Source organism: Hemicordylus capensis, chromosome 2 (assembly GCF_027244095.1).
Source record: "Hemicordylus capensis ecotype Gifberg chromosome 2, rHemCap1.1.pri, whole genome shotgun sequence".
NCBI lineage: Eukaryota > Metazoa > Chordata > Lepidosauria > Squamata > Cordylidae > Hemicordylus > Hemicordylus capensis.
In genome coordinates this window covers 360,021,427-360,037,960 of record NC_069658.1, presented here as the reverse complement: position 1 = coordinate 360,037,960, position 16,534 = coordinate 360,021,427, and the positions used below count along the sequence as shown (strand labels likewise).

The 16,534-nt window shown below is 42.4% G+C and overlaps 1 protein-coding gene across 9 annotated transcripts in view; it reads right to left on the bottom strand.

Annotated features, from left to right (window-relative positions):
• The window catches only part of STK32A (serine/threonine kinase 32A), a 144,888-nt gene that overhangs the window by 1,978 nt on the left and 126,376 nt on the right, over positions 1-16,534 (bottom strand). For 7 of the 9 annotated variants that reach the window (XM_053289118.1, XM_053289124.1, XM_053289122.1 and 4 more), the window contains one exon: positions 9,708-15,398. The exons of 1 other annotated variant lie outside the window; for it this stretch is intronic. In XM_053289118.1, coding sequence (XP_053145093.1) covers positions 15,305-15,398 — 94 coding nt within the window. In that variant the 3' untranslated portion in view covers positions 9,708-15,304. Of the gene's footprint in view, positions 1-9,707; positions 15,399-16,534 lie in introns of those variants that run through there. One more of the 9 variants, XM_053289121.1, reaches the window with a different exon arrangement.

The window sequence follows — 16,534 nt, the reverse complement described above, 5'->3', positions numbered from 1 at the left end:
TCTCAGGTCAGCTGCTGTGCAGACTTGCAATTGGTAGCTTGACCATTTCTTTTCCTGGTAGGCAAATTGACTCACTGGCTTATGGTTCTCTCAATATGTATGGGGTCAGGACCCAGTCTGTTGCTTGGACCAGCCTGTCACCTTCCTGTCACACAGCTTCCTCTCCATTCTTGGTGGAGAAGGCAGGTGGTGTGTGTGAGAGAGGGAGGGAGGGAGGGAGGGAGAGAGACTATAAGGAGATCCTTCTACAGGTCTCCTGCCCCAGGTCTGATTCTCTTAGTTATGGGCCATTTCAACAGATGCTCTTAAACCCAAGCAGTTTCTGTGCACGGGGAGCCCACAATGAGATGGATGTGTATTCAGACCTTAAAACGTGTACACACACACACACACACACACACACACACACACATTTTGTAGCCTCTTCAGTAATATAAGGGCAAATAAATTAGTTTGATGTGCATTGTTTGTCCTTCTCCATGGCTATGCAGCCCTACCACTGATCACTAGAAAGCCTACCCAGTTCTGTTCTCCCCTCCAACTTCTGAGGCCTACACATGTGGACAAATGTGTTGGTACCCCTCCACGAAAAAAGAAGAATCCACAATTGTCTCTGAAATAACTTGAAACTGACAAACATAACTGGCACCCATCATTGTTTGTTCCGCATTTAACAAAAATCAGACTTTGCTTTAGAGTATTGATGCAACAGAATATTTCAAATAATAATACAAATGAAAATGGCATGGGCAAAAATGATGGGACCCCTAACCTAATATTTTGTTGCACAACTTTTAGAGGCAATCACTGTAAACTAGCAATTCCTGTAGCTCTCAGTGAGACTTCTGCACCTGTCAACAGGTAGTTTGGCCCACTCTTCCTGAGCAAACTGCTCCAGCCGTGTCAGGTTTGAAGGGTGCCTTCTCCACACTGTATGTTTCAGTTCTTTCTATAGATGTTCGATAGAATTCAAATCAGGGCTCATAGAAGGCCACTTCAGAATAGTCCAATGTTTTGTCCTTAGCCATTCTTGGGTGCTTTTAGCTGTGTGTTTTGGGTCATTATCCTGTTGGAAGATCCATGACCTGTGACTGAGACAGAGCCTTCTGACACTGGGCAGAATGTTTCGCTCCAGAATGTCTTCATAGTCTTGAGATGTTATCGTTCCCTGCACAGACTCAAGGCACCCCGTGCCAGATGCAGCAAAGCAGCCCCAAAACGTAACTGAGCCTCTTCCGTGTTTCACAGTAAGTATGGTGTTCTTTTCTTTGAAAGCTTCGTTTTTTCGTCTGTGGACATAGAGCTGATGTGACTTGCCAGAAAGCTCCAGTTTTGTCTCATCTGTCCAAAGGACATTCTCCCAGAAGCATTGTGGCTTGTCAATATGCATTTTAGCCAATTCCAGTCTGGCTTTTTAATGTTTTTCTTTCAACAGTGGAGTCCTCCTGGGTCTTCTTCCATTGACCCCACTGTCACTCAAAAAGCAACGGATGGTGCGATCAGACACTGATGGACCTTGACCTTGGAGTTCAGTTTGTATCTCTTTGGAAGTTGTCCTTGGCTTTTTGTCTACCATTCTCACTATCCTTCTGCCCATTCTGGGGTCGGTTTTCCTCTTGCGGCCGCATCCAGGGAGGTTGGCTACAGTCCCATGGACCTTGAACTTCTTAATAATATTTGCAACTCTTGTCACAGGAACATCATACTGCTTGGAGATGGTCTTATAGCCCTGGCCTTTAACATGCTTGTTTATAGTTTTCTTTCTGATCTCCTCAGACAACTCTCTCCTTTGCTTTCTCTGGTCCATGTTCATTGTGGGACACATGATGATACCAAACAGCAGAGTGACTACTTATCTCCATTTAAATAGGCTGAATGACTGATTGCACGATTGGAGACATGTGTGATACTAATGAAAGAAAACAACTAATTTGAAACATCACTCTAATCCAATTATTTATGATCTTTTCTAGGGGTACCAACAAATGTGTCCAGGCCACTTTAGAATATCTTTGCAGAATAAGCAATAGTTTGTCCCATGTGTACCTGCATGCCTTTGGTATGTCATTGAGTAAAGCAAAGCAAGTGTGAAAAGAGATAATTGCTTTTCATTTAATCCCTTTATCAGGAGGCATAGAAAACCTTTTCAATGAGCTGTAAGGGTGCCAACAAATTTGTCCACGTGTGTACATCACACTTAGAGCAGATGTGGTAGGAAAGTCACACCATTTCAGACTGGGTGGCAAATCACATAAATGCTTGGCCAAATTCAAATATATAAACCTACATAAAGAAAAGGAGATGCTAGAGATGAGTTTTAGCCCCACCTGACTGTAATTTAAGGTATTTATTGTTTGGCAAGCCAGAATAGCTACAGTTCAGTGTTTGTCATGGTGGATTGCATTAAGACACACAACAGTTAATGATTTGTTCTTGCTAGATACTCCAAATCAATTGCTAGATATTCCAAATCTAGTAATTGATACAATTAATCATACAGTCTGGGATTTTGTAAGAATATGACTTCCAATTCCAGATATCAATTATTAAGGCATTTTAGAATTAATGTTGAATAGCACTTCTTATATATCAATTGCATCCCTATTTGACTATCTCTTTGGTAAGCTGGAGTAATATGCTTGACCCAGTTCAAGCTTCTGAGGGCTGGTCTTATACATGCAGCAGAATGAGGTGGTAATTGTTGGGAGATAATAGTATGTACTGAACCATTTCAGACTGCAGCTGGAAATCACAAACATGAATGCTCTCCAGAACAACCCAAACAAAAACCTCTATGCCATCTCCTTATCCTCCATAATAATCGCTTTCAAATCCACATCATCTAAGGATCCAACCACTTCCCTGGCAGGTTTTCTGCCTCTGATATATTTAAAGAAGTTTTTGTTATTCCCCTTGACCCTTCTAGCTATGTGCTCCTCAAACCCTTTTTCATCCCTTATTGTCTCTTTGCATTGCTTTTGCCAGAGTTTATGTCCCTTTCTGTTCTTCATTTGGGAAGGACTTCCATTTTCTGAAGGAAGTCTTCCCTTTTATAGCTTCTCTGACTCTACTTGTTAGCCACACTGGCATCCTCCTGAAAGTGGTGGTACCTTTCGTTCTTCTTGGTATACAATCCAACTGAGCTTCTAGTATAGTGGTTTTAAATAATTTCCATGCTTTCCTGAGTGATTTGACCCTCCTGACTTTCCCTTTCAGCTTCCTTTTTACCAATTCCTTTCTTTTTTCTTTTTTAAGTTTCCTCTTCTGAAGTCTAACACATCTGTATTCTAGCTCAGCTCATTCTGTTTTGCCAGTTTTGTAAGCTGAATTAGTTCTTGGCATCTATCTTCATGGTGAGAGGATACTGACCATATATACCTGCCCCGGCCAGAACTGAGCTTCTCAGGCTTGGAGGCTGAAGAACTGGGCCAATTTGAGGTGACGGGAGAGGATGTACTAAACTGTCTTGAAAAACTAATTAACAAATCGCCAGGGCCAGATGGCATCCACTCAAGAGTTCTGAAGGAACTCAAATGTGAAATTACTGAGCTCCTAGAAAAAATATGTAACTTGTCCCTTCAGCCAGGCTCTGTATCAGAGGACTGGAAAGTAGCAAATGTAACTATGATTTTCAAAAAGGGGGTTTGGCGGCAGGGGGTGGGGTGCAATCAATACAGGAAATTACGGGCTGGTTAGTTTAACTTCTGTGCTGGTTAAATTTGATGAACAGCATACTTAAGGACAAAATTGTTAAAACATATAGAACGAGCCTGGCTGAAGGAAAACCCACATGACTTCTGCAAGGACACGTCTTACCTCACTAACCTTTTGGAGTTCCTTGAGAATGTCAACAGGCATGTGGATAAAGGTGATCCGGTTGGCACAGTATACCTGGACTTCCAAAAAGCTTTTGACAGAGTTCCCCACCAAAGGCTCTTGAGTAAGCTTAGCAGTCATGGATATAAATCTATGGAATGTTTTCTGCCATGGGATGTGGTGATGGCCACTAGCTTGGATGGCTTTAAAAGGGGCTTAGACAAATTCACGGAGGACAGGTCTATCCGTGGCTACTAATCTGGTGGCTATAGGCCAGTCTCAGAGGCAAGATGCCTCTAAATACCAGTTGCAGGGGAGCAACAACAAGAGAGAGGGCATGCCCTTGCCTGTGGGCTTCTCAGAGGCATCTGGTAGGCCACTGTAAAACAGGGTGCTGGACTGGATGGGCCTTCGGCCTGATTCAGCAGGTCTGTTCTTACGTAGAACTCTCTCTGAAATGCAATTTTTACTTACAGAGAGTTGTTTTTACTCAGGAACATTCAGAACTAGTGCACTTAGCTGTACTACTGTTTAAAATGGTGTTCAACTCTACCACCTCAAGGCTCTTACCAATATCTTATATAAGTTTAGACTAGGCCTTTGTGGCATAAAGGACCATGGTATCTTCTCATGTTTCCCCTCCTAGGCCTTGCCACTGCCATTTTAGGCAAGCTGGTTTCACAAGTGACATCTGTATTCTGCTTCTTTCATAGCAAGAGAACCAAGCTTTCATAACTTATTGTGTGTGTTCGTTGTATCTTTCTGTAGGCTGTGTATGGAGGTGAGTGAGGTGCCATTTGTAGAGAAATAACTGAAACGTTATCGCCTCGTTGTAGTGCATTATTGACTTTGAATATAGAATTAAGATCTCATCATTTCATTGTCAGTCGTAATCCACTTATTGGGGTGAAAACCAAGGGAAAGTCTCTTCAGTTTCCCAGGCATGCAGCCATAAAATGTAGTTAAAATAAACAGCAACACTTTGTTGTAAATCTTACTGCAGCTCAACAGGGGAAAGAAACCCCTTTTGAGAGTATTAGTGCAAGTTTCTGGCCTTCAATTCAGGCCTCTGCATCGTGTCGCCTTTCCGGAGAGAGAAATGGTGTCTTGTGGGTTCCCATTCCTCCTTAGAGAGAGTACAGTATAGCTGCAAATGTACCACTCTAGAGCAGGGATTCTCAAGGTTGGGTCCCCAGATGTTATTGGACTTCAACTCCCATAATCCCCAGCCCCAGTGGCCTTTAGTTGGGGATTATGGGAGTTGAAGTCCAATAACATCTGGGGACCCAACCTTGAGAATCCCTGCTTTAGATGACTACAAGTTTTGTACTATTTCCTTGTTGCCACTAGGTGGTGCCAAATACTCAACATCAAGGACATTTACTATCATTGCACTATGCTCTGCAAGGGAAGCTAGAATGTACAGAGTATTGAGGACACATTTTAAAAAGCATAGTGGCTGGCTTGCATTCAGCAGAAGTTTAGGAAAGAAATGGTATTGTTCTCATCTCAGATAGATGGATCTTGTGTTTTGAGAGGAAGCAATCTGGTGAGACAAAGGTGAATCTCATGTTTCTGCAAAATGTAGGCAGGCATACTCCTCCTCCTCCTACTGGATACAGAAAGGATAAATAGATAGCTAAAGCTCTAATATTAGTAGGCCAGTTGTTTAGTAGTTATGTAGCACAAGGTTACACAGGAGAAAAAATTCTCAACTGTTTATATTGCAGGATGCTTTTCAGGTAGTTCCCTACATGGCTATTTGTCTGAAAGGATACTTTAAAATATCCAGGATAGATTTTGTGGAATGGAAACAGGCGTTTTCAGTGAAAGAGAGCTTAGTGCATGCACTCTCAGACTAAAACAAATGGGATTCAGAAATGAATAACTTGGGCACATTTGTCCAGCTAAACGAGGTTAAACAGATAGATGGAATTATGTAGCCAGTGTGAAGTGTGTGCACTTCATGTGTGGAGTAATCTAAAACTAGGCAGTCAGCATGAATGTGATCTACTAACATGGTGCAAGCTACCTACAGGTGAAACTCGGAAAATTAGAATATCGTGCAAAAGTCCATTAATTTCAGTAATGCAAATTAAAAGGTGAAACTGATATATGAGACAGACGCATTACATGCAAAGCGAGATAAGTCAAGCCTTAATTTGTTATAATTGTGATGATCATGGTGTACAGCTCATGAAAACCCCAAATCCACAATCTCAGAAAATTTGAATATTACATGGAACCAAGAAGACAAGGATTGAAGAATAGAACAATATCGGACCTCTGAAAAGTATAAGCATGCATATGTATTCAGTACTTGGTTTGGGCCCCTTTTGCAGCAATTACTGCCTCAATGCGGCGTGGCATGGATGCTATCAGCCTGTGGCACTGATGAGGTATTATGGAAGACCAGGATGCTTCATTAGTGGCCTTCAGCAATTCTGCATTGTTTGGTCTCATGTCTCTCATCCTTCTCTTGGCAATGCCCCATAGATTCTCTATGGGGTCAGGTCAGGCGAGTTTGCTGACCAATCAAGCACAGTACACTGTATACTTTTCAGAGGTCTGATATTGTTCTATTCTTCAATCCTTGTCTTCTTGGTTCCATGTAATATTCTAATTTTCTGAGATTGTGGATTTGGGGTTTTCATGAGCTGTACGCCATGATCATCACAATTATAACAAATTAAGGCTTGACTTATCTCGCTTTGCATGTAATGCGTCTGTCTCATATATCAGTTTCACCTTTTAATTTGCATTACTGAAATTAATGGACTTTTGCACGATATTCTAATTTTCCGAGTTTCACCTGTATTTCACTCCTGGCTTCCCTGTGCTGTGCCAGGGGATGGTGCAGTGCAAATCCCACAAGCCTGAGAGCAGTGAGGTAACAAGCTCTGAAGGGGCCTGTGTGCAAGAATGGAACATGGGCCCCACTAGTTTCCCCAAAGGCATCAATGGGAAACTCAAAAAGATCAATACTGTCCAGATGGCTGAGCAGAAAGCACTGAATTTTCACAGGGTGTTAAATTAAACATTTAATGCAGTCACATAGGGGTAACATTAAATGTGTGGACTTTCAAGGATAGTGGTTCACTCATTGGTTTTTAATGAATTGTTTAAAAAGTTTCTAAAACTGTTTAAAAGTATAACTGCTTTATTTCATGGCACGAGGTTACAAAAAGCTCTGGAATTGAACCCCCCACTCTGTCCATCATTCAGGGCTCATTTGGAGGAAACGGCCCCAAGCCCTCATATAAAAAGAGTAGTATCCCCAATTTTTACACATGTGCAGAATGCTGGGCAGAAAGTTCTCAAAATACATATGGTGGTGACACATGATAGTTGCATTAAATGTGTGGACATTCAAGGAGATCAGTCCACCTGTTGATTTTTAATTATTTTTTCTTTTAAAATGATTAAAAATCATTGGGTGGACTGATTTCCTTGAATGTCCACACATTTAATGCTATAATCATGTTAGGAACACCATGTGAAATTTCAGAACTTTCTAGCTAGCTATTCTGGAGTTATTAATATGTTTGAGTTTCCCATTGAACCCTATGAGGAAATTATTATTTTAGTTGGAAATATGGGCATGGCTCCCCCTAATGGCAGTGTATTCGTTGCCCAAGTTTGTGCAGTTGAAGATCCTCTTCTGAACTTGAGGTATTTCAGATGTGTCGTGGCTCTCCTGTAATTCACAGGCATGGATTTAGTTATTGCTTTATGACATGGAGTATCCTTATACTAGTGGTAGAGACGTCTTGGGCCTAGCCTAGAGATGCAACACAATGGACTGCACCATTTCACACTGCAGGTAGGGATACCATTTTAAAAAGTGTTTCTCAGTGTAAAAGTAAGCAGATAACTAATACATCAGGTACAAAGGGCCCAGCTTAGCCCCCTTTGCTGTTATTTTTCTGTTATGCTTTTTAAAAAAAACATAGGAGAGCATTCAAAATTGTTTCCTACCAACAGACTGGAGTGATCTTGTCCGTTCTATCATCTCATTGTGCTGCCTGTATAGACTGAACCTTAGAAGGGCAAATCATTTGGTTGGACCTGATGTGATTAATGTTCATTACTATCAGAAGCCCAGACAGCTTAAACCTGATTTTCTGAGATATATATTGTATGTATACATGTATGATAGATTTCCTGCCTTCAGCCTCAAACAGTTGATGTCAGAAGGACCTGAAGAATCTCTGACTTTACATATTGCACTGAAACTGATCTACGAGAGGCAAGAGGTACTCAGCACTGTTGATTATTTTTGTCATGTTTTGGAACAAGAGCTTATTGCCTTGGTTTGGTTACCACCCAAAGTAGTAACCTCATCGCCTTTCTCTCTGCTGTGGTAACAATGAGTAACACAAAATGAACATGTTGCTGTGTTGCAAATTTCCCAGCCCTCCCACACAGCAGGCAATTAAACCTGACAGGGAAACTCTCAAAGCAGTGAAGTCATACTGGATATTTTGCATTACTAATATTACAGGGAAGAGGGGTGTTTGGTGGTAGCTACATTTCTGACTTTTGTGAGCATTATCCAGTTGCTGCTGATACCAGATTGGCTGAGGCTTGTGGTGCCCTCTTATTGATTTGATCTAAAAGTGAGGTAATCCTGCATTTATCAGGGACAAATAAGACGTCACCGGGTTTGAGAAGTACACAAAACTGTTCTTATCTTTGAATCTCAATTGAGCTCTTGCCAGTGGTGAGATGAATGAAATGTGTGGGGTTTTTTTCCTTTTCCTTTTGGTCCAGGATCACTTAAGTGCTTGAAATGAAGAGTTGGGAACATTCTGTCCATTTCCTAGCACTGCTTTAGCATTGTCCAAAAAAAAAAAAAGAAGAAGAAGAAGTGGATAAGAGATGTGTGAAATCTTACCTGATCTGTTTTTCAAAGAAAATAAGACTGATGAGAAGTGGAAGGGTGGGGGATGTAAAAAGGGTCTACATGCTACAGCAAAACTAGGCAGGCTTTACAGCCCAACACATGTTCATTACATGACACAGTTTGGGCAGAATCTGGAGGGAAGTTCTCCTGTGTAATCCTCATTGAAATGAAGAGGAACTGTACAAGAGAATTTGCCGTTGGTGTTTAGAAAAATATGCAACTTTGGTAATTACAACAAAAGTGAACCATTCCTAAATTAGTTCTATTTCCAAAAGATCTCACTTAGCTATTACTACTGCTACTACCATTTAGTTCCACTACAGGCATTATAAAAACGGAGTTGTATCCAAAGAAAGACAAAGTGCCATTGAAATTGAGAATTTAGCTAGTCATGGTTGACTTGTCTCATTGATTCCAATGAGGCATAATCATGACTAATTTTATTTGTATACAACCCTCAGAAGTGAGTCCTTTCCCAGCAGGATTACATCTGAAATAGCTGGAAAAGGCAGGGACAGAGGGGTCTTAGGCAGTAGGAATGCTGGAGTGAAGAGCCAGGGCTCAAGTGAAGTTGGAGATCATGCTAAAATGGTTCAGCAAAACAGGAGGGCACACACATCTGCCTTAATGCAGCCATGCAGGGCTGCTGCAAGGATCTTCTGGGTCCATATGCTATTTCTAGTTTGGTTTCAGTTTTGGAGTATTCCCTGCTCATATGATAGCCCCTCTGCCCCCTTGCTTCGCCGTGGAGTCACCCACCTGATTCAACAAAGGCTAAAATGGAAAACCTGCTGTTATGTATTAGTTACACCTCATCATCAAGACCTTGTGTGATGGAGGAGCTAGGGCAGAATCTCAAAGTCTTGTCCCAGTGAATGACATTTTGGCAATTTTAACATGGCATAGCCAAGAACATGCTGTGTGTTTAAGAAATTAAATCTTATTGTATATCATTTAAAAAATGAAAAGGGATAGGAGTCAATGCAGTGCAAGGATCTTATAGAAAGTTTAATAGATTGTTTAGAAAACGTCTAGCTTACACAGGTACCCTGATTTGCTGTGACGCCCTTCCTTCGGCTGTCCTTGAAGGAAGACACAGGAACATCCCTTTCCCGGAACGCCTGTGCCCCTGTAACTCAGGACAAGTTGAAACAACTGAGCATGTCCTCCTTCATTGCCTATTCGACAGACTTACGAAATGCCCATATTCTCCCGCTACTTGACAGCTTGCCAGGACTCTCAGGCCAATATCACGACTCCCTACTCTGACTGTAATCCCTCTGGAACATAAACTGTTGCCAAGTTCTGAGTGGCAGCATGCAGAATTCGCCAGGCTCTGACCACCAGCAAGTACTAACTTATTCAATCATTCAGCCCTATCGCTTTTTAAGTCTGTTTATATTTTTTTTACTGATTTTAGCATTGCAGCAATTTATAGCTTATAACATATAACTTTCAACACCATCTCATAGATTTTAGCCCTACCATGACTCAATAGTCACATGCTGTTTTAGCAATTTTATAGCTCCTTTATTGCTTTTTACAGACATTCATAGTTTTTAATCTTACAGTAATTTCATAGTAGCCTTACAGTCTTTATGCTAATAGGCATAGACACTTATCGCTTTTATCTACTTTTAATATCACCTGTTACATGTTCATTTTACCTTGCGCTGGTCCGAGTCCTTAATAAAGATTGATGGATTGATAAAATGGAAGAGAAAAATGTCCAGTGTATTTTAATTAAACCATTAAGAATATGTATAATTAAACTTGTCCTCCACCCCCTTTCTATGCAAGTGAAAAGTTTGCTGCCTAACCTTTTGCTTATATGTGTGGTGACATGTGGGAAAGATACAAATGCATTTCTGCCTTTCACGCCTGTGCAAGAAGCTACTCAGCTTGATCCGAGCATTGGTTGCCATATTACTTAGGTACAGAAGTTTTATTCCTCTTGCTGGCTAAACCATTCTGGCAGTGGGCCAGTCAAATTCTTCTTACAATATTGCTTGAAAAGGATAATGAGAGCAAAAGCGCACCCAGAAATCCTGCATCTTTTTAAGAGGAACAATTGTAGTTTCTTTGCCTAACCCCTAAACTGCTACAACAACAACAAATAATTATATACAACTTTTCAACAAAAGTTTCCAAAGGGGTTTCAGAAATAAAAATAAAGATGGGTAATAAAAATAAAGTTAACCAGCAGCACATGTGCTTTCAAATCTGAAAAACTGCCTCAGTGTGTTAATATTAGTGCCCCTAAACCTCTGTGTTACAGTGCCTGAGAAGTTTTAAATTATGCTGGGATACAAATTAGACACAAGATCTTTATAAAATTGTTTTATTGCACAATAAATGGAGTTGCCACTTACTGCTTCTATTGCTGGAAATAAAATTCCCATCACTCAAACCACTGTATTCTGGAGGAAAAGGTTTCCCCCTCTCAAACCAGTATGCCTGTTTTCAAAGTGAGAGCTGGGTGGACTCTATTCAGTAGTGCCTGTGGCATCACTTGGGGTGAGAGCGGGTTGTAAGTGTTCCACACTAACAAGTCAGGCACAGTATCTTTTTTTTTTTTAAGTGGCAAGCATTTCAGTTCAGATTGTCAAGCCTCTGTGAGTCAGGGAGGCTCTTTTCTCATGACTGCAGGGAAGCAGGCTAAGGGAGCCTAGCCGGATTTCCTGTGGTCATATGCTGCAATGGGAGCCACACAACTCCCTGCAGCAAACCGCACTAAGCACCCCTCCCCTTAAACAAAGTGAACGGAGTGAGCGCTCTGCTAACACCGTCCTTCTGACCGTGAGACTGTGAACACTTGCAGTGGTGGTCTTGCTGAAATCTTTTGCAGGACTAATACGTGGCAATACATTAATCCGATGGCTAAACCTTACCTCCAGGAAGATCCAGTGCTTGAAGTCTGAAGGAAGAAAAACCATTGTTTTTCAGGTTCAGTGGAGGATGGTTCCAGGGACCCACCAGTTTGCCATCAGAGGCAAGAGGATATGCATGGGTGGGGGAACAGTAGTTGTGGCCAGGGGTTTGCTGGCAATCCAAATTGTGTGTGTGTGTGTGTGTGTGTGTGGTCTTCTTACTGCCCATCTGGCTTTCCATTCAGATTAGTTGCAGAGCAGTACGTAACGTCTCAGGCTATTGAAGCAGCTGTATTGTTTTTGTAATGTTTTGCTCTGTGCCGTGGCGACTCACGAGGAGACCCCCGACCGGGAGGCTCCAACAAGCTTCTCGGCCTCAGGGGTCTCCAGAGAATGCTCCGCACATTTGCGTGGGGGCATCCTGGGACTTCCGGGGGCCGGGCAGCCCTTGATCACCACTGCCCCTACCGGTAGTCGTGTGGGTGGCCAATCTGGTGGCCCAGGGCAAGCTCCCTGCTTGTCTATGGGGAGAGCCCATGTAGGCTCTTTCACTTTCTTCCTCTTGCATCTGAGAGAGGGAAAGCTTGTACTTCTCTTTTGTAGTAAACCACAGTTCTGCATCACATCTGAATTCAAGAACTATAGTATATGTCAAATCACAAAAAAAGAAACCAGGATTAACTTGTGGTTTCAGATCGTGGTTTACTTATTAACTGTGATTTGAAGCAAACTGGTTCCAAAAGTCAGGCAGGCTGAACTGTGGTTTACTTCAGTGATGATTTCCCACTTTTGTGTGTGGAAGGGAATGCATGGTTTGCAGAAGCTCATTTACATGCAGGAAACCATGGTTTTCTGTTACCTTTTAAGCTGGCCTGTGCAAAACTTTGTCCAACTATGATAATGCCCTATTTTATGGACTTAATCTATCTTAGTTTTCCTTTGCTGTCAAAATGGAGTATTATCTTAAGAAGGTCTACTCTCCTGGCACTACCTGGGGATGGGATGTCACACGAATGGAGCTAGAGTGCAGTGTGTGCCCGTACAGCACTATATGGTGCTGGTGATGTCTGGAATGTGGAGCAAAATCAGCACTAGGGGGCTAGTTGTAGATTTCTTGATGCCTCAGGGGAGCAAGGACCAATCTTCCTGACAGGTGAGCAGCAATGCCTTGACCATTCAGTCTGGTGCAGCAGGCCAGACGGAATGATGGCAGGGGCAAGATGCAGCCTGGGGCCCAGCAGTTGGCTACCCCAGCTATACAAGATAAAGTACAGTGCAGCCTTAGAGCATATTCAGATAATTGGTATCTATGCTGCTTACTGTGCTTGGCTGGTGGTTTGTAGTTCTCTTTTGCAGGACTTCCAAGGAGCTACATATGGAAGCCAGGCAGAGAACAGCAGACTGAATACAGAACGAACCTGATAGGATGCTGGGCCCTACCCAAATGTGATCACATCAGACAACTGAGGTCACCATGTAGATCCCTGAGCCTTCCCAAACTGTTTCACCTCTGTTCCTGGGAGAATGCCGTGTCAACATGATCTGCTTTGGGAGCTGTTAGATCTCCAGAGAGCTTAGTGTTCTTTAGCCTGTTGGTTGGTCTCGGACTCAAGCAGCTGGGAGCCTGAGTTGTAGCCAGCTACCTGGGTCTGCTCTGTTTGCTGGAAGGGAGCCAAAACGTTTTATTGGAAAATAAATGGAGGATTATTTTCTGCAGGGGGTACACATAAAAGAGTAGTGTGTAATGGAGCCAGTGGGATGTAAGAGAACATCTGTCTCTTCATTTCAGTCCCCAAGATAGCAATTGTACCATTTCAAACAGCCTGGAAAGAAAGAGAGGCTGACCAGACTCTCCCTCAAACACAGTTGTTTCCCAATGCATGAAGATAAACTGCATAGTCCAAAACCACATTTTGGACAAATGAGATTGTTTTTTGTATGTGGAAGGTGCCTAGTGTGTCCATAATACAAAGTCAGGACTGCTTGCTGGGTGATGCAAAGGGATGATGATGCCATGCCCTGCTTCAAGATGTGTTAATTAAAACTTGAAAGAGGCTGGGCACAATCCAGCAAAGCTTAAATCTCCCTTTGAAATCAATGAGATTTGAAAGTGCTCGGCTGTAGCTGGATAGTGCCTGCTGTTTGCTGGAAGAGTTTTGATATTTTACGCACAAAGGGAGCACACCTGAAAATGAAAGGCCACTAGAGGGGAGCTGGTCTGAGAGTGGTGGAATAAGCAGTCAGCTCATTTTAACTCCAGTTGCAAGTAGCCTCAGAAAAGACTCCAACTTGAGACTGGACTTGCTTTTCATATCAAAGACATTATGCACTATACTACAGCCAAAAGAAAAAGAGTCTTTGACCAAGGAGGAGGAAGAGGTCTAGAGATGTAAAGCGGAACAGAGGTAAACTTAAGTGCATCTTCAGTGCATGCAACGTTTGTTTTCCCTAAAGAATTATTCTTAGTAATGCTCCAAAGCGGAGGCTTATATAATTTAAAGCTTGGTACACTTCCCCCATCCCAGTTTACCGTACCTCAGACCTCTGGCAAATCCTTGCCAATCTGAATGCATAATATATCCAATTGCAGCCTACTGCTACAAAGCGAACAGCAGATCACACATAAGCTCAATATGAGATGCTCCATTGTGCTACAGGCCATGAACCAGACAACACTGTCCTTTTACTAAATCAGCACTAGGGAGCTGAGGAACCCGCACTCTGGAGGTTCCTGATGGGTGACAACCTTAAAACAAGTCTTTTAAATCCATCCCCTTTTCCCACTTCCTGGGCAACGGCTGTAGCTGTCCATTGCACTTGCTGGTGAGTTCTATCTACAAGCAGATTCTAGTGGAAGGGGTCTTAGTTACATCTTGCAATTTATACTACAAAACTGCTTGTCTTTAAGGTGCCACAAAACTCTTTGTTTCTGCAGCAGACTGAGAGGGCTACTCCTCTGGAATTTGGTTTGTACTTGCCACCAAGTCCCTTTCTGATCTGCACAGCAGCTCTATGGGAACAGTCAGCACTCCCGTTTGCAGCCACACTGGATTAATCCTAGATTGCTAGTTACGTAACACATACTGCAGATCGTGGAAAAAATCCCAGAGCAAAGAATATTCCGCTTCACTATATTTTGAGCTGTGGCACTGACTACAAGCTCTATGTCACAGCAGTTGCTGGTACTGACAACTTTGACATTGACAGTGGAATCCATTGCATTGTATTTGCCCAACTGTAGTTCAGGACCATCCCTTTGAAACAATTAAGCTATACAGCCACCCAACCAGAAAACACCTAATAAAGACTTTATACACTTTCCTACAGACAGCTGACTGAACCCAATAATCAGTACCTGACATCCTGCCAACAGAAATGCTACATAAAGAAAATGTAAACGTGACCTTCCTCCACTACTGTTCCCTTCAGGGGAAAACCCCAAATTATATACTTTCCTGTTTATGGTCAAATCCTTTTTAAAAGGTCAGGAAAGGCATAACATAAGAATCTGTGCCTTATTTACTATGGCAGGAGACTAGACCCTAACTCTTTATGGTGGAAGGAGGAGGAGACACTCTGCTTCTGATCTGGAAGCAAGGTGTCTACCTTGCCTTGAGAACAGTGTGCAGTTTTATTTGTCGAGCTCCATGGAGTAGCTAAAATAGAAGCCTGACCCTTCAGTAGAAGCACCGAAGCAGAAGCTAAGCAGATTTCAAAGATTATTATTCTGGTCGTCTTCTTCCTGGCTGTCTTTGGTTTGTACCAGTGTCAAATTCTCTTGCATTTCGTTATGCTGTTGCCTCATCCTTAAAAAAAAAAAAAAAGACATGATAAAAATCAGAAGCCCACAATTAAGCAGCAATGAGATCCAGCAGCAGAGTGGAATGCCACCTGCATTATACTTCTAATTTCCAGTACATGTTATGCCTCTTAACACAGTCTCTCTCTCATTTGTTAACACAGCAGCACCTTGGCTGGGTTGAAATTGACTATTGGGGAAGCCATATCCCATCCCTTTCAGGCACCTCCTACTTGCAATTAAGTCCATGAGAACTCTTGCCCATTTAGTAGGCCTTCCTATTTCAAAGTAGAGGTGCAGCCCATAGAAGGCAGTGGGTAGGATCCAGACTATGTTAGGCATGACTAAGTCCTATTGAAAGTAAGGGTCTGAAGTTAGCCATGCCTCATTTATTTCAATGGTACTTCGTCACAATTAGCTTGGTATGGCTCCCGTCTAGTGTGTGGAGGTAACTTCAATATGATGTGAAACTAGAATGCCACTGGCAAACATCACAATGATCCACAGAAGAGTAGGACTGATCAAGACAGGGCAATGTGTGGTGACTGAGTCCAAGATGGTGTGGGAGATGGGTTTGTTTGTTTAATTTATATACTGCCTGACTGCAAAGGCTCTAGGCAGTTCACAGAAACAAACACAAGAAAAACAAAATAAAACAAACTATTAAAAACAGCAGTTTAAAACAAGTCAGAGATTACTAAAAGCCTGGCTGAAAAAAATGTGTCCTAAGGGCTCCATTGAAGGCTGGCAAAGATGTAAAACCAAGAATGTCGATATGGAGCACATTCCATAGCCCAGGAGCAACCCGCCTCCGAGTCACTGCCAGACAAGCCGGAGGCATACAGAGATGAACCTCTCTCGGTGACCTCAATGTGCTGTGAGGATCATGCAGAAGAAGGCACTCTCCTAGGAAACCCGCTCCCAAGCTGTTTAGGGTTTAAAAGGTATTAACCAGCACTTTGAATATTGCCTCGAAACCTATTGGTAGCCAATGCAATTGTTGTAAAACAGGCATAATATGGTCTCTCCGAGACATCCCAGAGACCAATCTAGCTGCTGCATTTTGAACCAACTGAAGTTTCTGAACCACAAACAAAGGCAGCCCTACATAGAGCACATTGCAGTAGTCAAGCCTAGAGGATA